At 47.3% G+C, this 22488-nt stretch overlaps 2 protein-coding genes across 5 annotated transcripts in view; one reads left to right on the forward strand and one right to left on the reverse strand.

Annotated features, from left to right (window-relative positions):
- Positions 1 to 9001: 9001 nt before the first annotated feature.
- On the reverse strand, positions 9002 to 20954 carry TPMT (thiopurine S-methyltransferase). 2 transcript variants are annotated; one of them, XM_065830076.2, is made up of 9 exons: positions 20846 to 20954; positions 20226 to 20353; positions 19119 to 19211; positions 17929 to 18061; positions 17383 to 17435; positions 12378 to 12452; positions 11548 to 11633; positions 9937 to 9981; positions 9002 to 9147 (listed from the first exon to the last, which is right to left on the reverse strand). In XM_065830076.2, the coding sequence occupies exons 2-9, from the start codon at positions 20246 to 20248 to the stop codon at positions 9032 to 9034; spliced, it is 624 nt and encodes a 207-aa protein (XP_065686148.1). In that variant the 5' UTR covers positions 20249 to 20353; positions 20846 to 20954; the 3' UTR covers positions 9002 to 9031. The 2 variants fall into 2 exon arrangements, with proteins under 2 accessions (XP_065686148.1, XP_065686147.1); XM_065830075.2 differs by having other exon boundaries at positions 20192 to 20353.
- The window catches only part of KDM1B (lysine demethylase 1B), a 28503-nt gene continuing 26886 nt past the window's right edge, over positions 20872 to 22488 (forward strand). The window contains exons 1-2 of one of the 3 annotated variants that reach the window (XM_071804615.1): positions 20872 to 21015; positions 21196 to 21262. Coding sequence is in view for 1 of the 3 variants with exons in the window: in XM_071804616.1 (XP_071660717.1) it covers positions 20989 to 21019; positions 21196 to 21262 (98 nt within the window). In the remaining 2 variants the exon portion in view is untranslated. Of the gene's footprint in view, positions 21020 to 21195; positions 21263 to 22488 lie in introns of all 3 variants that reach the window. The other 2 variants (XM_065830074.2, XM_071804616.1) reach the window with 2 other exon arrangements.

The raw sequence follows: 22488 nt of genomic DNA on the forward strand, positions 1-22488 counted from the left end.
GTGCAAGGTTATAAAGCGGGTGTGTTTATCTGATATCGGGCGCAAGGGGGATCGTTCCACCATTCATGCGCACCTTCTAACACTACGAGGTGTGTTTAAATACAGCAAGGTGTTAGGTATTCATAGTGACCCCAGGAACGCCTATACTTATTCATAACCTTTCCCCGCTTCTTATTAAAATGAGTCCCAGGTCATAATTTGCAAAGTCTCCTCCTAGACAGCTCCCTGTTGCGCCTGCGCAGTGCCATCTGGTGGTCTTGAGGAGGGGTCTTTGAATGAAGGCTCCTTCAGCTTGGTCACAGTGAACTTTTTACCTTTGGCTCATTATGTTGAATTGACTGGGACCCAAGCTGCCAAGTCGATTGAAACCAGGCTGGCGCCCCCTTTTGCTCTAAATCTTTGTTATCTCGTCTCCTCAAGTTTACAGCTGGGTGCAGTAAAACTTCTTATCTTGGCATTCGAGGGGGTTCTGTTTTTCTTAGCATAAGTCTACATAAAGCTCTAAACTAAGCACTTCTTGTGTGCCTAAGCCTTAAAGTGGTAGTTTCTTAGTAGGCACCCATGATATGTTTAGTTAACCCTTGAAATGGTAGCTCCCTCTATCATCTCCCCTCCCCCCCATCCCCTGTCTCTCACCCCTTCTGCCCCCCTCTTCCCCCCACCCCCTTCCCCTGTCTCTCCCGCGCTCCCCGCTGTCCCTCCCTCCCCATCCTATCCCTCCTCACTCCCCCTCCCTCCCTCTCTCCCCCCTCCCTCCCTCCCCCTCCCTCTCTCCCCCCCCCCACTCTCTCCCCCCTCCCTCCCTCTCTCCCCCCCCCTCACTCTCTCCCCCCTCCCTCCCTCTCTCCCCCCCCCTCACTCTCTCCCCCCCCCTCACTCTCTCCCCCCTCCCTCCCTCCCCCCCCCTCACTCTCTCCCCCCTCCCTCCCTCCCCCCCCCTCACTCTCTCCCCCCTCCCTCCCTCCCCCCCCGCCTCTCACTCTCTCCCACCCCTCCCTCCCTCTCACTCTCTCCCCCCCCTCCCTCCCTCTCACTCTCTCCCCCCCCTCCCTCCCTCTCACTCTCTCCCCCCCCTCCCTCCCACTCTCTCCCCCCCCTCCCTCCCACTCTCTCCCCCCCTCCCTCCCACTCTCTCCCCCCCCCTTCCTCCCTCCCACTGTCTCCCCCCCCACTCTCTCCCTCCCTCTCACTCTCTCCCCCCCCCACTCTCTCCCTCCCACTCACTCTCTCCCCCCCCTCCCTCCCACTCACTCTCTCCCCCCTCTCCCTCCCTCTCACTCTCTCCCCCCCGTCCCTCCCCCTCTCTCCCTCCCTCCCCCCTCTCTCTCCCTCCCCCCTCTCTCTCCCTCCCCCCTCTCTCTCCCTCCCCCCTCTCTCTCCCTCCCCCCTCTCTCTCCCTCCCCCCTCTCTCTCCCTCCCCCCCTCTCTCTCCCTCCCCCCCTCTCTCTCCCTCCCCCCCTCTCTCTCCCTCCCCCCCTCTCTCTCCCTCCCCCCCTCTCTCTCCCTCCCCCCCTCTCTCTCCCTCCCTCCCCCCTCTCTCTCCCTCCCTCCCTCTCCCTCCCTCTCCCTCCCCCTCCCTCCCCCTCCCTCTCTCTCCCTCCCTCCCTCTCTCTCCCTCCCTCTCTCTCCCTCCCTCTCCCTCCCTCCCCCTCCCTCCCTCTCTCTCCCTCCCTCCCCCTCCCTCCCCCTCCCTCCCTCCCCCTCCCTCCCTCTCCCTCCCTCTCTCTCCCCCCTCCCTCCTCTTTTCCCTAAAAAACACTTTCAAGGACACAAAACACAATGGATACAAAGTGTTTCTTTTTATTTTATTTTAGGTTCTTGAAGGTCGGTTAGTTGCTTGCTGTTGTAGGTTGCTTTAGGTGAGTTGTTCTATGCTGGTTTGGGTGTGCTGTTCTAGCTAAGTTTAGGGCCAGCTCGTGGAGCAGCAGGCACCCAGCCCAAATGGCCCAAAGAAGCCGTGGCAAGGGGCCGTGCTCAGCGCTGCAGAGGAAGGCAAAAAACCCCCGGAGACGCTTGCTGTCCCACCTGGGGGAAAAAAAAAGCCTTCCTCCCCCCAGCTGCAGGGCACGAGAGGCCATCTTCCTGGTGCTTGAGCAGCAGGCAGGATCCGAGCCAAAAGGGCCCAGAGGAGCTCTGCAAAGTGGTCATGCTCAATGCTGCAGAGGAAGGCAAAAAAACCCCCGGGGACCAGTGCCAATCTGCCCCGGGGGAAAAAATTCCTTCCTGACCCCAGTGCTGGCGATCGGCTGTTCCCTGAGCATGTGAGCCAGACCTGGCTCCTTGTCCCACAGGCTGCTCACGCCTCCCAGGACCTGCCCAAGCCCTAGCCTATCCTATCCTAGCCTAGCCTGTCCTACCTTGCGCTGGAGCCATCTCCTGGACTTGGGAGAGTGCCCAAAGGCCTCTCACCTGACGGACCTTGGGGGCAAGGACACTTTGGAAAATCCTGCTTCCAACTGTCCTGTCAAGAATTCCTGAGCAAACCTGGGCAGAGAAAACAAAATGCCAGAGATGAAACTTACTGCACGTAACAAGAGGACACAACAGAGATGACGGAGGAAAACAGCAAGAGGGGAAGGAGAGGAGGAGCAGAGAACACAGAAGTAAACGAGACCCTTGAATCTCAGCCAATCAGAGGAGTAAGAGAAGGGTTCCAAAAGACCAGGCTCTGAATACAAAGCATACCTCGTAAGGTTTTGTCTCCAAACTTTTCCTCTTTTGAAGGCAAGGTGCAGATCCCACGCTGTCCTTTGGTCTCCGACGATGTCCTCCAGCGGCGTCCTTCGGTCCCCGACGGTCTCTGGCGGTCTCCAGTGGGCTTCTGTGCACACACACACACACACACACGCACGCACATATCTGTTTTTTATTTTCTATATCTACACATTTCTATTAACTCTAGAGTCTGTATACACGTCTACAGGGAGAAGGAGAAAAAGTCTGACTTATTTGTGCAATGTGCAAACCTTTTCCCTTGAAGGCAAGCTCCAGCTCCAGCGCTGCCCTTGGGTGTCCTGGCCGTCTGTGGTGGCTCCTGAGGACTCCTCCCGGTGCTCTGGGGCTGCCGACCAGAAGATGGCAGCGACTCTCCTCGCCTCTTCCCCAGGCCCCAGGGCAGAGGAGATGCCCCGGCATGAGGGCCGGGGATGCGGGCTGGGAAGCCGGGCTCACCTGCGGCTCCAGAGCGGCTGCTGCTCCGGCCCGGCCCATCCCATCCCGTCCCATGCCCCGGAGGCGGCTAGTGGCGGCTGCGGGGGCGGCGCCGCTTGTGCCCAGGCGCCTGCTTGGGGGCTCTGGGAGAGCCCCCGGCCGTCCTGCGGCGCTTCGGGCACCACGGCACCGGGGGCTGCCCGCCCATGCTGCTCTTGTGCCCCAGCAGCCCTGCCTGAGGCGGGTCCACGTCCATCGGCTCCGCCTCCTCCCGAGGCGGGTCGATGTCCATGGGCTGCTCCTCCTCCTCCCGGGGTGGGTCAACCTCCATCGGCTCCTCCTCTCGCCTGTGGGCGGTGCTGGTGCTCGCGACAGGCTGCCGCCGTTTCTTGGGCGGCGGAGCCATGGGCCGGGGGGTCCGTGAGCCTCCTCTTCTCTCTTCTGCTCGCTGCGGCCTCTTCTCTCCGAGCGCTGGCGCGGCTGGCACGGCTGTGCTCCAACTGCCACAACAGAGGCTCGCGGCGTCCCCAGCGAACGCTGCGGTGGCCGGCATGGCGGCCCGCAGGGCCACGAGGGCCCCGTCGCGGGGCCATTTTGCTCTGCAGTGCTGTCAGTGCTTGCATTGGGTTTGCCTCGCCTCGGATGGAACCAGCTCGTTTGCCTTTTGTCTTGAGGAAAGACCGACAGCCGCACATCTTTTGACAATATCTTTTACCAGCACGACAAACCTGGCACTTGTATTGCACAATTATCCTGTGCTAAGGGATTCTGCTATTTCTTTAGTGCTGTAGGATGAAGAATGCAAAAGGTGTTTGAAGAGACAGTGCTCGTTCCCGCGTTTACCGGCACACGGGGCGGGGCCGAGGAGCGACGGCTCTGCCATCCGCTCGTCGGGGCTGCTGGCTCGGTCTTTGCGGGAGGCGGTAGCGATTGCTCGGGTCTGTGTCCAGCATGGCGGCCAAGGCGAGCAGCAGCCCCTCTCAGCTGCTGCTGCCGCTCGGTAAGCGGCGCCGCGACGCTTCCGCGCTCTCCCGGTGCCCGGGCGGGGCTGCGCTGGGGCCCGGCCTGGGCCCGGCGGGCGGGCGGGCGGGGAGGACGAGGCCGCTTGCGGGCACGCGTGGGTGGCGCGCTCGGCGCCGCCGCTTGGCGGGCAGCTGGAGCGGGGGGAGCGGCTGTGCCCGCCGGGTCCGGCGGTGTCGGCCGGTGCGGGAAAATCCCGTCGAAGATGTTACAGGCTTGTGAGTATTATTTCTGCTTGTTGTTGCTCTTTCATTTTGTGTTTCCTGAGGGAAAACTTGCTGTAAGGTGTGTAAGCAAAACGTGCTTGTTTTTTTGGAATGTTTGCCAGCTGAGTAGTTTCTGCCTTGGACTGAATCCTTGGGGGTGGTCTGTTCGGGGCAGCCCTGTCATAGGGTAGCAGTTGCGTGACTGATCCTTGTCATCGGGTTCCTACCTGCTAGCCTTGATTTGGCGTGGGTTGTTGTGTTGAACTTCTCCGTAGTGAGTTTGGTTTTCCATTTCCTGAAGGTCTAGGCAAAGATTAAACAAATGAGTGGACTTAAAGAGAAGTATTTATTATTTGGTCATGCCATGTTGCTCTTTGAAACCTGTTTTGAATCTTGGTGATATTCAAGAAATTGCCGCGACTCAGAGGGCAAATCTTGATGTGCTGAGCAGAAGAGTGCAGTGGATCTTTTTGCTTGCCAGGTAGCTTTCCTGACCCATGTGGCCAGTTGATCAAGATTACAGTGCAGTGTGGCTAATGTATTTAGTTCCAGCAAATATCGTCTTAGTACAGAGATTTATGTCAGTTCTGTAATCGCGACTGCAGTCATTGTCCCTGGTTATTTGTTCTTACTTCCTTTTTCTGATACTATTTCAGTGAGATTCCACCTGAGGGCAGAAGAATCACAAAGTTAGACCAGATTTTGCTCAACGGAAATAACATAACAATGGTAAGTCCTCATTGTTCAAATGCTACATGCATTTTTTTTCCCTGCGTGTAAAGCAATCGGTAATTTAGTTCAGCTACTTAAAGCTGAGCTTTCCAGACAGGTCTGTTCCATAAGCTACTTTGAGGTAGCTTCAGGGCATATCGATGTGTAAGTGGTGCTGGAAAAGTGATCTTATTGCCTTACTTGGTACATGTTACGGTTAGAAGTAAAACAAACAAAAAACCCATGAAGAGAGCGTAGCCGTAACTTTGTTTCGATGGATGCTTTTCTGGTCTTCAGGTGTGCAAGGGAACCGCTGGCTTTGTTGCCCAGTCTGTAGGCCGGCTCCTACAGTTCATGAGTCTTTGCCTGCATAGCGGTGTAGGATGGGATACATCTGCATTTCATCCATTATCGCATGTATAGTTGTATTTGCAGCAGTTTGGATGTTTATGAGCTCATTAAGTCATTTGGCAATTATGACAACATGTGATGCCCAGAGAGTTGTACCTTGATGTACTCCGAAAAGAAAACCTGGACGTCTGTTGGATTATACCAATTCAGAAGCATTCCAATATCTAGTTTATCATGTGCTGATGTATGTAGATCAGTTCTGAAACAGTAGTTAAATCTTGTGATTATCCATCCCTAAGCTGAATTCTGCAACTTCCTAAGTAGCAGAAAAACAGACCCACAGTAGTTTTTTGCTTGTCTGCATAGATGGCTGCAAACTCTGAGATTCCTGAAGGAGGGCATTCCTGATTTTGTGGGACGAGTAAGACTGACTTGAGTCTAAGGCAGTTGTGTGTGAATGAGGAAGGAATAATCTCCATTTTGCTGTCTTGTCCACCTTGCACCTCGTCACTGTGTGTCTGAGCAAGTGCCATCTTGACTTAAAGTTGAAACCTCTTTCTGCTCTGCTTATTGTCCTTCATCCTTAAGGGATGGTGCATGTTGTGGCTTCTTGTATGGGGAAAAGTTACTCCCATCCAGTGAAGCTGGTGGTGTGCTGTCCTTGAAGCAGAAGCTGGTGATTCATAAGAGTGCAAATTTTCGGCAAGACATCAGCATGTTTCTGTATTAGATCTTGTGTCTTTTGAGGACACGTTTTCCCACATGGAAACCTGTGCTTTAGTCTTTTTCTTACGTCAGTCCCAAGGGCAGCTCAGCTGTTTGTCTCTAGAAGTGTTCAGCTAGTTATTCAGAAGATGTCAGTTAAAGGAGTGGCTCTCCTTTTTGTCTCTTACCCGTGTTTTTCCTTTTGTATTTCTTTTTCTATTGGTCTGTTCTTTCTTCACAGGAAAGTGCAATGCTGCCTGGCTCCCTGCTGCCTGTAGAAGGGTTCAGGCTCTGTTACTTGTAGGACTGTGCATAGCACTAGAAGTTGACAAGAGGAAACCACCTTCCCAGTCCAGCGCCAGTCTGGGGAAGAATGAGTGACTGGAGAAATGCTTCATGAAAGGAAGCATGTTCTTTGTCCTTTTAGAAATGAACTGTAGCGTTTCTAGACAGAATTGTTTCCTTGAAGTGAATAACAAAGACAAAAGCCAAAATGTGTGTTCTCTGGGAACTCATTTCTGTTTTGTTAAGCATTCTTTGTCTGCTTCTCTGGCAGTAACTGACTTCATCTGTTGGGAGAGTAAGATAATATTGAATATAAAAACCCCTTTTGTGGTCAACCCTGAAATCTCCATCTGCTGAAATGTTGTAAAACAAGAACTGTCGCATATGGGTCTGTAGAACTCAAATGTGTGGCACTAACAGAAAACTGTGTTTATCTTTCATAGCTGGTTCCTGGAGGAGAAGGACCTGAAGTATGAATTCAACAGTTATCATCTATGAAGACATGTTATGTATATGTATAATGTAAATAGAGCTTTTGGGGTGTGGGTGGGTTTTGGTGTGGGTTGTTTTGTTTTGTTTTCACACTCTTGCAGCTGACATTTGATGCAAGGTGAGGAGTTCCTCTTCAGGGAAGGTGTGTTGCTAATGAGAATACTGAGTTTGTATGTTGAAGTCATGACTTTTTGTAAAGACACACTGATCTCCAAATCGAAGACTTTATTTTTGTTAGTTATTGTGTTCTGTTCTGTAAGTGCACAAGCCATAGGTAGTTTCATAACTGGTTGATGGAATGGAAAAATAATAGTTGTATTTCAGCTGCTCTAAGCTTTTGGTTTTTCTGTGTCTGGTGCGTTTGTTTATGGCCCAGGTCTGTAGAAAACACCAGTTGTGAGCTGATGTTGCTCTTCTTTGGGGTACAGGCAGATATTAAGCTGGATCATGTGTTTAAACATATCTTCAGGCTGTATCACCAGAAACCATGTGATAAAATGCTGTAGAATTCTGGAAGCTCCTCAAAGTGGATGCATCTGTGTGGTGCTCAGCAGCCTTTGGTTCTGCTGGCTTTGAGGTTCAGCTCTCTTGGACTTCTTTTGCTTGGTAGCTCCACTTTCTTGTAGTGAAGGCACCGGAATGGTATTTGGCAAGTGAGGACGGACAGACCAGACCCAGTTCATGTTCAAGGGGTTAAAAATGAAAACTGGAGCAAACCTAAAAGAGGGCTGGTGTTAAATCTTCATGTCAGTGGTGATTCTGCTTTTACCACCAAGTGGTGCTGTGTGTATTTAATTGCACTGGGAGCTGCCTGTGCTTGCCTGTGTAGTTCAGAGCAGTCATTAGAGGAAATGTTCTTCTGGCTGCGTCTGTTCTCCTGTGATATTAAAAACTTGAGAGATATTGGGAGCAGCTACTACTTTAGGAGAATTTCTATGAAGTAAGGAATTGCTGGTTTTATTTTGTCAGCATGGACAAGAAAAGAACTGATTCTGACTCATGTCTGCTGCAGCTTATGCTTCCATGATCCACTGCTCCACTCATCACTGTGCATAAATGTCTTTGGAGAGGAATGGCACGTTCTGGCTCTTCCCATGGACAAGCAAGGTACAGTGTGGGCTCCCAGGGACAGGACACGCTTTGCCTTCCCGTCTCCAGAAGAAAGAAGAGTTGAAGAAGGGGGCTCAGGAGCGAGAGACTGCAAAGAAGTTGCTGCACTAGATCCTTTTGTCTTTATCTGTCAGAAAAGCTGGCAGTAAACCATCTCCCTGGGAACCTATTCCAATGTCTGACAACCCTTTCCATGAAGTGTTTCCTAATATCCAATCTGCACTTTCCCTGGCACATCTTGAGGCCATTTCCTCTCGTCCTATCACTTGCCACTTGGGAGAAGAGACCAATACGCTCCATGCTACAGCCTCCTTTCAGGCAGTTGTAGACAGTGATCAGGTCTCCCCTCAGCCTCCTTTTCTCCAGGCTGAACAGCCCCAGTTCCCTCAGCTGCTCCTCATCAGACTTGTGCTCCAGACCCCTCACCAGCTTCATTCCCCTTCTCTGAACTCTCTCAGTACCTCAATGTCTTTCTTGTAGTGAGGGGCCCAAAACTGACTGTAATCACGATTAACAGGGTTGGAGAGAAGCAACTTGCACCACCTTCCTGCCTCTTGCACTCAGCTCCTTTGTCTGGTGCAAGGCCAGTGTCGCAGGAATCAGTATTTGAATGGCAGCCATCATTGTTCCCAGGGCTGCCAGTTGCCAAGGTCGACCTGCAGTGCACTGGGCAGTCAGCATCAACTGGCAACATCAAAAAAGGAAGAGGAACATTTCTTTTTTTTCTAGCTCTGATGATTTTAATTTATGTGGAGGAAAAAGATATATTTTTAACATTCTTGTTTGTGCATGGAGTTGAAGAGAAGCTGTGTGTGTCTCAAGAGAGTGAAGGCAGTTATGTAGGAGAGCTGGCTTGGTAGGCAAAATCAACAAAAATTTTGCACAGGCATTTTTATGTATGCTGAAGCGTGCTTTAAGAGTGCCCCAAAACATGTCTCATTTTAGAAGGTGAGACAAAAATAAAGGCAACATGCGAGGTAAGTTATTTTAATTAATTTAAATCAAGCTACAAACTTCAGTATATATAGCACCTCCAGAAAATAATCTAGTCCCCATTGTCTGTGTTTCTCTGAGAAGTCGTCAACTTTTTGAAGACACTTAATTTCACAGCAGTCACCTGAAAATGAGGAAAGAGTAACAAATTACTGAATGATTAGTCACTGGAAAATGCAAACTGTCAGGGAAAAAAAAAAATTTTATGCACAGATTGCCTCACAGTCCCAAACACAGGGACACAAATGCACTGGGAAAAACTTATCCATCTCTCTTGCACTGGGATGCAACTGTCCATGCCAGTGACTCACCAGGCACATACACTGTAGGGGTCTCAGACAGATGTACATTTGGAAGAAGTAAGTGCAATATCAAAGCATTTCAGTAGAAACTTTTAAAATTAAATTCCCACCATAATTCCAACTTTCATTATTTTGATGGATTTGGGTTGTACATTTGTTATTTCCTTTGTACGGCACATCACTTTTCTTCTTTGGCTACAAAAGTACAGCAGAAACTGTAGAAGTAGTGTGCAAAGGCCTTGCATTATAAGCAAGGCAGTTGGTGGTGAGGCGCAGAGAAAGACAAAATGGTCAAACGGGACTAAGACGGCAGCTACAGGATCACTGAATGCAGTATGAATCCTGGGTGAATGAAAAGATAGTGAGGGGAGAAAAGAGACAGTATCTTTCTCTTGGGTTTTCTTCATATTTTTTGAAAGACTGAGAATTTTCCTTGGCAGTAACATCCCTGTGGCTAAGTGGTATTTATTTTTACAGTCATTTTTTCATGACTGCACCTCTTATCTAAAAAGCAAATGATTATCAGTGGTCACAGGGAGACGTAGAAGCATACAAACACATTTATGTGTTTTGGGAAAAAAGTCCTAAGGGTTAGCTGAAATATTACTTACGAAACAAGCTTTTAATTTCAGATTCAGGAACATAAAACGGTGGGCCTGAAAGAAAATGAGTGAGGCTAATCAGAGAGAGGACATGGTAAGGAGACAGAATTGACTGGGTTGGAAAAGACCTCAGATCATCAAGTCCAACCCTTGGTCCAACTTAAGTCCATTTACTAGATCTCAGTTTAAAAACCTCCAGGGATGGCGAGTCCACCACCTCCCTGGGCAGGCCATTCCAATGCCTGACCACCCTCTCTGTAAAGAATTTCTTTCTAATATCCAGCCTAAATTTCCCCTGGCAGAGTTTAAGACCATGCCCCCTTGTCCTATTGCTAACTGCCTGGGAGAAGAGACCAATCCCCACCTGCCTATAACTTCTCTTCAGGTAGTTATAGAGGGTGATGAGGTCACCTCTAAGCCTCCTCTTCTCCAGACTAAACAACCCCAGCTCCCTCAGCCTCTCCCCATAGGTCTTGTGTTCAAGTCCCTTCACCAGTCTTGTTGCTCTTCTCTGGACCCGCTCCAGCACTTCAATGTCTTTCCTGAACTGAGGGGCCCAGAACTGAACACAGTACTCCAGGTGTGGCCTCACCAATGCAGAGTAGAGGGGAAGGATCACTTCCCTTGTCCTGCTGATCACGCTATTTTTGATACAGAGACAAACATTCACACTGCAGCAGGAGAGCCAGCGCCATCACTCACGGCACCTGGCCTGCAATCGGGCTCCAGTGTGTAGCATCATCTGCAGGAACCAGAAGACACCACGTCCAAGAGCTTGTGGCACCTTGGTGGGCCACCAAACAGCTTCAGGTGCTGCTGCTGCATCACCTCCAGACTGCAGCCAGGGTAGCCACATTGTGAGAAGTCATCAACATGCTGTGGATACAAGCACTCTCTGTGCGCTGTATGAATCTAGCCTACAACTGCTTTATGCTATTAATACAATGGCATAATTAAAGGTAAAAGCTGCATAATGTGAGAGGGAGAGCAATGAACTAAGCTCTTGCTGCTTATGATAACAAGACCTATTTTTTCAGGGATAATTATGGTGAAGAGCCTAAAAGCAGCAAGAAATATTTTCCTTCTGAGAGTTCATAATTAAAAATAAATATTTAAAAATACCTCAGACTTAGGTATGTAATAAAAGTTATAAAAGGAAAAAAATATTTATGATTTTACAGAACTTCACCTCTTCCAAACATATTCAGACTATGGTAGAGGCTGGGAGAGAGGCATAAGATGGGCAGCACATTGGGTTGCAAGTATCGGGTAATAAGAGTGAAGCCAAGGTTCTTGGGAGTGCTTCAAGCTCTCTGGGCCAGGCAGGATGTTACACCAAACACCCACTCTTCCAGTTTCATTGTCATAGCCACTCTTCCAGTTTAATTTCTTCAGTAATATACCATGTCTGTCCTCCACTTATCCTTAACATGTCTGAATGCTAGAGAGAAACCAATTTAGCCTCAACATCTAACATTTTTAACACACAGTTGTATTGGTGTGTTCAGCTGACAAAGCTATGCTCACAAAAAACGTGGGGAAGATACATATCTATCACATCTATATACCATTTATACTAAAGCATGCAAAATCAAAACGTGAACAGTGCAAAGTTCTCACCTTTGTGTTTGTTTGGATCATATGAAACTGTAACAAGGAGATAAGAAGAATTTTTTTCCATTAGGGTGATCATCAAACTGACATAACTAAAAGAAGAAAGTTACACTTTATTATTTTGGAACTGTGAAAACCTTCAAGCATAGCATTCAAAATATTCAGTGAAAGAGTAACATATTTCTATGCAGAGACAACTTGAACTGAACTGCAGAGAAACTAAGCAAAGTTTAGTTCAAATTTCAGGAACATTAATTTCATGCTACATATGAAACACCTCAAATAAAGGTTACTATTTGCACCTCATAAACAAGCATTTATCTTTTTTTGCATATTCATCTCAAAAGTAACAGGCAAAATGTAGTATGCCTTTGCCACAGTCTAAAATACGGTACCAAATACAGTACCAATCTTTTAAAACTAGTGTGAATTCAAGATTATGTATCTAATTAAAAAATCCTGGGATTAGGGTCAAAATATATTTGGGTTGGCTATAGGCAGGAATGAAAAATTGCAATAAAGAAGCAAGGGGCAAAAGAAAAAAGAGAGGAGATGCAGATGGGGTAAAAAGGAAATAATAAAATTCAGATGAGACTTGCAGCTCTGCTTCTGCTGGGTTGCAACAAACCACATATTTTCCCACCAAGAGGCAGGGCGGCTTCCTTGAAGGAAGTTCACAAATCATGAATACAGCACTTTGCAACTGCAGCTGGTGCTTGCGGTAGAGAACTTGTATAGGTTACTTCTTTAAATGAAAGAGGACTCATCAACAAGTGGCAGGAGGAAAAACGTGTCACTGCATACATTCGAGACAGTAACAAAGCAAACTTACTAACCGTTGTCTGTCGCATGGATTCACAGCTACTAGAGCTCCTCTGTCCCAAACCCCATCAAACTTGCCAACTATTGAGCTACAGAGAGATGAGGAAAAGGCATAAACATACGAAAAAGCACCTTCGTTTTTATTCAGATATTTCCGTGAAATCACAAGTATTCTCCATCTAGCTGTGCAGATCCCCCACTAACTGTTTTGTTAGAGTCCAGCATTTTCATGATCCAAAACAATATGAACTGTAAACTAAGAAACCCCCTGGTACATGGCCCTGCTGCAACAGCAAAGAGGTGCTGGAATTGCTCAGCTCATTAGTGGGTGCTGAGACAAGGCAGGGATGGAGGAAAGTAGCTTAAACACATTCGGGCAACAAGGCTGGGATTTTTGGCAATTGTACCCTGCCATGACCCTTGAGGCAGCACTAACCTGCATTCATGCATTCAATTCTTGGCCACCTTCTAAACCCACACGTGATTTAAAATGCAGGTTAAGGAAGGTGCCTCATTGCTTCATCATCAAACTCGGCACACTTCTTAGTAATTTTACAGACTTCAGTTCCCAGCTAGATGCCCAGGACAGTTAGTTTCAGCTTGCAATTTGTTTAATGTTAGAAAAGCTAAGTTACACTGCTGCTCACATCAGGCTACCACTGCCACAGACATTATTTTTATTCCTGGCAAATGGTTTCAGTGACCACCAAAAACCTGCAAGTGGCCAAGACTATTGAGAATTGCCTTTATTGACAGGTGGTAAGGGCAGTCACAGTGATGCTAGAGATGAGGTTATTCGAGGGGGGAAGAAACAACCTTGTTTCTGGTAATTATTAAAACAGGAGTTTAGAGAGTAAGGTAGTAATAATGTGAAATGCATAGTTTTGAAGAAAGTCTGAAATAAGTTTACTTAGTGAGAATAATATGGTATGGAATTGTGTAATACCTTTCTGCCTATTAGGACAGTGTCAGAGTCTAACTGACCACTTCTTTCTTCACTTTTGTACTGGTTTTGGCTGGGGTAGAGTACATTTCTTCATAGTAGCAAGTATGGGGCTGTGTTTTGGATTTGTGCTGAAAACAGTGTTGATAATACAGGATGTTTTAGCTTACCACCGAGCAGGGCTTACACACAGTCAAGGCCTTTTCTGCTCCTCACACCACCAGCGAGTAGGTTGGAGGTCCACAAAAAATTAGGAGAGGACACAGCTGGGACAGCTGACCCCAAGTGACCAAAGGGATATTCCAGACCATAACACGTCATGCTCAGCATATAAAGCTGGGAGGGAAGTTCGTGGAGGAGATGCTGCCTGGGGACTATCTGGGCATCGGTTGGTTGGGGATGTGCAACTGTTTTCATTTGCATCACTTGCTTTTCTTGGGTTTTATTCTCCTCCTTTTTCTTTTCCCTCTCACAATTTTAAAAAAAATTGTTTTTAATTTTTAAACTGTTTCGATCCACAAATTTCTTTCTCACTTTTACCCTTCTGATTGTCCCCACCATCCCACTTGGGTACCGTGTGGGCAAGCAGCTGTGTGGTGCTTATTTGTCAGCTGCGGTTAAACCATGGCAATTTCTTCTCCCTGCCCGATGCTCATTTAATTGCAATGGCCTTGCTAAGTCTCTGGCATCTAATCCAGAAGCTGATCCTGTATTTCCCACCCTACTGTGATGAGACTTGATAACACTTTTAAGCCCTGACTTCTTTTAAAGTTTGCCAAGGCTAAGCATCTATTTTAAATAACCAGCCTCTTAAATGAATGGAGATCTTTAAAGAGACAGTTAAACATGCAACGGGCACAAGGGTCAAAGCAAAGTCTAGTGGGGCAGGTGACAAGCTTGATCTTCTGAGGCTTGGCGGCTGTTCCCCTCTCCACATAGCTGAGTCTGCTGCATGACCTTAGGCAAGCTCCTGAAGTTTTCCGTACTTGGTTTTCTTCCTAACTTTAATCAGTTCTAACTGGAATGGTGGTGGTGGCTCCATGTAGGCATTTCATGTATTTTACTCCCCACCAGTTTCATCAGGGCCTACAGACATCACGTGCTGCAGGCAGCCTCATGCTGTGGCCTTGCCCTAGTCCTGGTCTCCTGCTTGCTCAGACCTCAGGACCTGCTGAGCATCTGGGTGCTCCCTGTCCATCTGCACATCCAACTTCCTTCTGAGGAGAACCAAGCCACGAGGAAAAGGTCAAAAAGGGTACACAGCCGTCCTTCATCTTGATGTAGAGTCAGGATGAGGCTAAGGTGTTATAGAAAGTGCTCCTCTCGGGTATACGTTTCACTGTAGCACCACCCAATACTTTAGCCCCACATTATCTCCTGCGATGTGTTTATACGGTATGAGGCATGAGAGATTACAGTCTGGATACTAATAAAACTAATAAAAATTAACTTGTAAAGCAGAAATTCACACATCTGAAGAAATCCCACTGGACTGACACAGTAAAGCTGTGAATTTCTCTATCTGCACACGTTTAGTAGTTCCAGTTAATGCAATTTTAATTTTTTTCCTTAAAGTTTTGCAGCTGTAATTGTATGAGGAGGTACAATGGTTGTGTAATATAACTGTTTTACATATGTCCCAGAGTTCCCACAAAGAGCAGTTATTCCTGTTACTCGTTAACTAGAAAGAGTCCTTGAAATGTCTCATTCTGGCAAAGGTCAGGAGCACATTAGAGGAGAACTTAAGTTCTCCTCTAATGAATGCTAGGCTAATGGAGATCAAAAGGATTTGTTTGCAGGCCAGCCTCAGTAAGCGAGAAATTAGTTTAATTTCCATAATTACTGGGTAATTAATCAAATTGTCTGTACATAGAAACTAGAAGAGTGTGTGCATTTCACTGCTCACAGGTATCTGCTGACTGCTGTAGGAAATGCAGTTCATACTTTCACCATAACTGCACCCAGCATAGAACCATGCACCCAGACCGCATATCTGCCAATTTATTTTGTGGATGACAAACTATGTACTGGACCTGGTAATATGCATGGAAAATGTAATTAATTACCTATTTTTAGTTTATTTCATAGTATTATTAGAATCATGCTATGAGAGAAACTAAAGATTTTACCATGCTACCTGTTACAAAATGTAGAATCTAAATTTTTCAAAAAATGCTGACAAGAAGCTTAAGCAATTCCCGGGCAATCTGTCAACAGACAGCAAGGATTTATAGGGATCTACACAGCAAGTAGCTACACTGCAGGAGCAAGGTAGGGAAGGAAACCAGGCAGTATCTACAAAACCATGTTCATATGCAGCCCATCTGTTCCAAGCCACTTGCTTTGCAGGGCTAGTTACGTATATACATTTTTCAAACCAACTGGAGTCAGCCACACCAGCAGAAGTCTTAGCAATGGTCTATTGTCTAAAAGAATTTGGACTCTAGTAATGAACACTTTTTTTCTATTTATGCAGATTAAAAAAAAAATCATATAGCAAGCATCATATTGTGGTGTCCTAAACTACCTATTAGACCTGTATATGTACTAGCTCTGAAAAGCCCATCCAGGTAAAGTTTAAGACTTGCCCATCTTCTTATTGAACAGCCATCAAACAAACCCTTGTTCCCAAGAGTTGTTTGTAAGAAAAGCAAACAAACACACAAAACTTCACCAAAACCTTATAATTCAGTGAAAATCATGTCTGAGTAAGAACTACAAGAGGAGGGAACTATAGTGCAGGGCTCTGGGCACCTTCAGCTTCCTACAAGACAGACACATTACAAAACCAGAAACAACACCACTTTCTTGCGTGCTCTCCAATCTACAACTACTCCAGCATGCGTCTAGGTCTGAGGACATTTTAGGACAGATTTAAACACGCCTGTTGCCAACGCCACTAAGACACTTCTGAGGACAAATAAATAAGCCAGATGCATTACCGTCCAAGGCAAGGCCTTCTGTGCTAGAGGCTGTAGAGAGTCCTAAGTCCTCCTGCAGCCTCTGTACAACTCAACAATTTTTTAAATTCCCCCACCAGCTGACACTTGAGCAGAAGGTCAGGTGCAAAGCCACCAAAAAATCGGAGAAGTGATGCTTGGAGCCACAGACCACAATGGGTTGAAACATTTTTCATGAATCAGTAGTGTGGACTGTGTTGAAGTATTCTGCGTTTTCTGTTATGTCTTTTAACTAAGAAATATAGACGTTTTAGCACTAAAAATCCTTCAGAAGACGTTAAGTCTAGACATGATTGTTAAGATACTTGCAGAGTCAGTGTTTGACAATATATTAAGTAGCCACATATAGTGGAGAGATGTAATGTAGCTTAAGCCCATCAAGAAAAGTATGTTAAGCAGGGGACACATACAATCAAAAGGTAAAGCTTACTTATGCATATGTTAATCATTACTTTGGCAAAAATACATTTAGTACTTAGATAAAGGAAAAGCTGTCTAAGAATACACCTCTGGGTATATTCTCTTTACTTTTACTAAGCTACTCTGAGTAAGGAATTGTGCTAGTGTTTGGCTTCATAGAATTCATCAATAATATTAAAGATAATTTGTTTTTACTGTAAAAGCAAACATGGTTTTGTAAAACTTTTCATAGAATCATAGAATCATTTTGGTTGGAAGAGACCCTCAGGATCATCAAGTCCAACCATAACCTAACTCTAGCACTAAACCATGTCCCTAAGAATCTGATCGAAATGCCTTTTAAACCCCTCCAGGGACGGCAACTCCACCGCTTCCCTGGGCAGCCTGTTCCAACGCCTGACAACCCTTTCCGTGAAGAATTTTTTCCTACTATCCAATCTAATTTTACAGGACAGCTTAGAACAAGAAGCCCATTTAAGAATATTTACTTTGAATTTTTATCTAATGGTCAAGAACAGATTTTTTTTTTTGTTGGAGATTGGCTATTCGCATTTCTCATACAAGTTAGTAAGAATTTTCTTGAGAGTACCTGTTCCAAATCTTTATGGCTGATTCAAACAAAATAATATGACAGTGTTATGGCGGTATTAATACGTTTGATTATACAGAATTCTAAATCACACTGTGCAATCTTACCTGGACAAATCATAAATACTGCAGCAGTACAGAGAAATGTTCCCAGAGGTACTCTACAATAAAAAGAAAAGGAAACCATAGCTATCAGCAAACTATCATTAAATATATACATAGAGGTGTATATCCTACTTTATTTGCTACTTTATATCCTAAAAAATTCACATACACTATTTTAAAATATGCACTTAGGTGTAACAGGGAAAAACTCTGAGAAACATTTTTAGATTTTCTTTACTGAGGTACTTCTCCTGACCCCCTCCAGAGAGGTTCTGATCTCTCAAGGTGGGCAACTGTCCAACCTTAAAATACATTTACTTTACATTCAGGTGCTTCAGTGTCATAAGAAGAGAAGGCCAAAGTCACAAGCTCAAAAGAAGAACTTCTGAGTCCAAAATTACAACTCAGAGCTTCCTTTCAGACCTCTTCAGGAGAGAGGAATGACTACCAGTAAGACAGAGACATAAAAGCAGAATGACTTGTTTGCTCAGCTATGCCTGCATTGCATGGTTAACCACACCAGACCATTTGACAACGCACAAAACGTACCTGCAGCTTTTTTGCTCCTGAAATCTCTGGCACTGGCTCCTCGCAATAAGGCAGACTGTGTTCTGAAAAAAATTCCTTCAGTGCTTGCTCGCTGACTTCCACACCGACAACAGTGTGTCCCATGTCCGCCAGCCTGCACACAGCACAGAGAGGTCCCAAGTTTATGTGACACCCACAGGCTAGGCCATTACCAAATGTGTATCTCCCATGCAGCATCTATTTGTTAGGGAAACCCTGGTTTTAGGATGTACTGGTATATCTAACTCTGACTCTCTGGAGTGTTCGCGTTACATTGAACACCTCACCCCTGCGACTGGAGCTTAAATTAGCGCCCCACAGCATACAGCTGATGAGGATTTACAGGCTTTATTTAGTTTAATAATTTATTTCTGTGAATTCGATGAAAACAAAAGGCGATTACACAGAGAAACTGTCCATTTCAGCTTACAGAAACGTGTTCTGCTCCGAAGCGCAGCGGCTGAGGCCGGCTGCCTGCCCAGCTGCCTCTGCGGCTTTGGCAGGGGGGAGCAGTAACCTCGTCGCTGCTGCAGCTCCGCGCCACAGCAGCGCGTCAGAGCTCGCCGTCAGCCGGGCAAGCGGTCGTCGTGATAAAACCGCAGAGCTGGCACTAATTTGATTCCTTGAGGACTGTAGTTCAACGAGGGCTTTTCGGTCTGTGTAACTTCCCTCCAAGAAAACAATCAACAGCTTACACAGCTTCTAATTATAAATCTAATCCAGGTGAAAAAAGGTAAAAGTGAAAAAATCAGTTTAAAAAAAGAGGAAGTTATATTTAGCCCAAACCACTTAAGTTCCCAATGTGATGTGCCACATGGTCCCATGAAAACATGCTCTGGCACAAGTGGCCCCATTGCAGGCAATTTGAGCTGGCATCGCCATCAAAAGAAGCAGTGGCAAAGGCATAGCTTCAGTCACAAATTCAGCATTCCCCAGGCTGAACCTGGGACAATCAGGAGGACTTTCAGGTTAGTCCTTATCCATCCCATTTATGCTACTATACAAAACACCAGCAAATGAAACCAAACTTCCTCCTCCCTCCAGCCTCCAGCAGTGCTGCTTTCCTACCAGCGGAGATGCGGCACATTTCCATTGGCCAACATAAGGCAGGGAATTCCCCTTCCCCCTCCCCACATCAAGTAAGATTTTTGCTGTTATAATCTGAGCTTTACCATTTCATCTCTACTGCTTTACCACAAAGCGGGAAAAATATTCTCAGTCCACTCCTGCCACTTAAAAGAACATCCAGGTACTTCTGTAAGAGCCTGCAGAAGAACAGCCATGTTTTACTTAATGCTGCATTTGTGCTGACACGTTGAAAGCCAAATGCTACACACTACACCGGCTAACAGCAAACTCCTCAACGGAGTACAGGTTCTTAGTTCAACCTGTTCATATAATTAGGAAAAAACCATAAAATAAAAACATTTACTTTCCATCTACTTAGGAAGTAAATTTAATTTCTGTTAAAAAAGAACACATTTTTCTTTGTTCTGTTATTTGTCTTTTCAAGTAAACCAACAAACCAACCCACCTCTAAAAAGGTCACAACAGACAACTTAAACATAATGATTATTAAACTTCTGTGTCAATCAAATCATTTACACAGGTCTTAAATGTAACTGTCATTGGTTGCAGGACTATATAACAGGTTTGCTCTCTTAGGTACCTGTCTTCCAGTGCTCCAGTGCTCTCTGCATATTGTTTTAGGCCCCAGTTTCATAACTTACAAATGGCAATGCAGAGCTTCTGCACCAGAAAATTTAAGATTCTTAGTCAAACTGTTGACATAGGCTACACATGAGGAAGAAATGTTTTATACTGAGGGTGGTGAAGCACTGGCACGGGTTGCCCAGAGAGGTGGTAGATGCCCCATCCCTGGAGACATTCACGACCAAGCTGGACAGGGCTCTCAGCAACCTGATTTAGTTGAAGATGTCCCTGCTCATGGCAGGGGGGTTGGACTAGATGAGCTTTGAAGGTCCCTTCCAACTCAAAGTGTTCTATGATTCTATTCAAGCTTTATAGTTTAAAATCTGATTCACAAGTTCTAAATTCAATGCAATCCTTTTCTTGACAAAAGCAGGCCACAATAATATTTATTTTACTTTCAAGCTGTGTAAAATAATTTGCCTTTTTTTTTTGTAAAGGCTCCATTTTCTGTTAAGAGTTTTTTGAATGAGTCAAGTCCCTCCTCTCACAACATTTCTTTAAACAGCTTAGGCAGAAGCATCAAGTCACGTACGGATGCCCTTGTTCCTTATGAAACCCAGTGTTACCCATTTCCCATTTTTGCAGCCATTCCTCCTCAGTCACCACTCTGTCTTTTTGTGACCCAATATCAGTGCTTTCCAGGATCCTGCTCGCATCTGCAGGGCGGTCCATCGTCCCCAGGGCGTGCTAGCAGCTGTGGAAAAAAAGAAAGAAAAATTACCCCCACTCGATGAATAGTTTGGCACTGGCTCTCGCTTCCTAGGATCAAATGAAAAATGAGTGCAGTTTAAGAGATTATTATTTGGCATCTATTTAAATGTAGCTGATTGAACGTGGCTTCGACTGGATTGTTTGGTTTTGGTGTTTTGTTTGTTTGTTGTTTATTTCCGGAGTGAAACCTGCCCAAACGCGCCCTGTTCAGCATTACGGAAACGCCGGTGTCCTCCTGTTTTGCACACATCTGGAAGCCACCCAGATGCTGCCCAGTTGCCCCGGGGGTACGCGCAGGCCCAGGCTCGGCGCCGCCGCTCAGCAGATACCGACACTTCGCTCCCATGCGAATCCCGCGGGGAAGAGCAGCGCCTCGGGGCAAAGAAGGGGACCCGGAAGGACCAGGCCGGGCTCAGCACCTCCCCCATGACCCCTCCCCGGCCGCCCCCCGCCCGGCTGCCGGCGGCGGCGGTACCTGCGCGGCGGCGGCGGGTCCCACGGGGGGCTGCGGGGATGGGGCGGTGCCTCCCCGCCCTCCCCCTCGCTACGCACCGCGGAGAGCGGAAGCGGCGGCAGGAGGAGGCGGGCTGAGGGTGCACGGCAGCGGGGAGGAGGAGGATGGCAGTGCGGATGGCGGCGGCGGTGGTGAGTGAGTGACCCCCTTCCTCCGGCTGCAGCGCCCGCCGGGGGGCCGCCCGCCCCTCCTCCTCGAGCGGTGGGGCAGGTGCGAGCGCTGCCCCTTCCTCACCTTCCTCGCTTCCCCCTTCTTTCCCCCTTCTCTCTCCTTTCCTTCCCCCTTCTCCTCCCTTTTCTCCCCCGCTGCAGCTCTAGCAGGAGGCGGCGCGGACACGCGTGAATGTGGTCTCCGGCCCCCGAGTGACCCGGCCCCGAGGTGAGTTGCCAAGCGGCTTCGTCGCCCCGGCCGCAAGCGCCTTCCCCGCCGCCCCCCGGCACCCCCGGGGCGCCTCCGGTGACATCCCCTGGGGGACACCCCTCCCCCGGGGACTCCCCCTCAGGACCGCGCTCCCGGCGCCCCCGGCTGCCAGCTGTCACGGCCGCGGCCCCCGGGGCGCCGGGCGCTGCTGAGCCTTGGCCCGGGGACGGCGGCTGCGGCCGGGGCGGCCCGGGGAGGGGGCGGGCGGGCGGCTGTCAGACTCGCCGGCGGCGGACCCGGGCTGAGCTCTCAAGGTGTCCGCACGTCGTGGTCCCACCTTCTCTCGTTTATCCGGCTGCTCTCGTTTCCTCTCTGTGTCAAGTATTTGTGTGGTTTCTTTTTTTTTTTTCGTTTTTCCTTTTTTATTTTTTTCTGTTTTCTTTCTCCTTTTCTCCTTTTCTCCTTTTCTCCTTTTCTCCTTTTCTCCTTTTCTCCTTTTCTCCTCCTTTTTTCCTCTCCCCCTCCCAAGACCAACTTACTGTGAACTGTATGGGTAAACCCCACGAAGCTCTCCCATATAGACCACGCATTGCAGACGGATGAAATGTTAACAGAATGTGACAGTGTGTCATGCAGCTCTCTCTCTTTCTCTCTCCTTTTAAAGGGCTTATTTTCTCAGCTTATACAATAATGTTCATAGGATGCAGAGTCATATAAAGCTTAGTAAAGTAAGCAATGTTTGCTTGTTCTTCAAAAAGCTGTGGGGTTTTTTGGGGTGTTGTTTTGAGAGGGGAACTGGGGACAAAGTGGCATACAGCTGGAAGCAATGGCCTTGCTTACAGTTATATGCATAAGCTGCTCTCTTTTTTTCCCCATCTCCCTCTTCCCTCTCCCACAGTGGCTATAGAAAAAATACCTGAGTCCATACAGCTGGGCTCTGGCCTTCAAAACGGGAGGCCTCTCTGAATCTTAAATACTTTTACTAAACTTCTTAGTGAACTATAACTGCCACCTTTTCTTTTTCTAACCCTGTATACGCACTAGAACAGCTCCGTGTCTTTTTGCCTTCATGGCGGAGGGGCCTCACAGCAGCAGCAGACTCTGATCACCTGGCAGTCGCCAAAATGAGTTGCCTGGTGCATTTGCCCAGCGCTAAGGTAGTTCGTAGCCTCTGACCGTAAAGGCAACGCAGCCTGTAAGAACAATTACCTAGCGTTAGAAACTAAGGTGATACGAAGACATGT

The sequence above is a fragment of the Patagioenas fasciata genome, chromosome 2, assembly GCF_037038585.1.
Source record: "Patagioenas fasciata isolate bPatFas1 chromosome 2, bPatFas1.hap1, whole genome shotgun sequence".
NCBI classification, from domain to species: domain Eukaryota; kingdom Metazoa; phylum Chordata; class Aves; order Columbiformes; family Columbidae; genus Patagioenas; species Patagioenas fasciata.

What these genes read in the sequence shown, in the direction of transcription:
- TPMT (XM_065830075.2), bottom strand. Translation starts at nt 20,331, where the DNA reads ATGGACCGCCCTGCAGATGCGAGCAGGATCCTGGAAAGCACTGATATT. An exon ending in AAAGCAGTAGAGATGAAATG is followed by an intron (nt 18,062 to 19,118) that starts GTAAAGCTCAGA and finishes TGCTGTGTGCAG; the next exon opens with GCTGGCGGACATGGGACACA. An exon ending in TGATCCAAACAAACACAAAG is followed by an intron (nt 9,982 to 11,547) that starts GTGAGAACTTTG and finishes ATTTTCTTTCAG; the next exon opens with GCCCACCGTTTTATGTTCCT.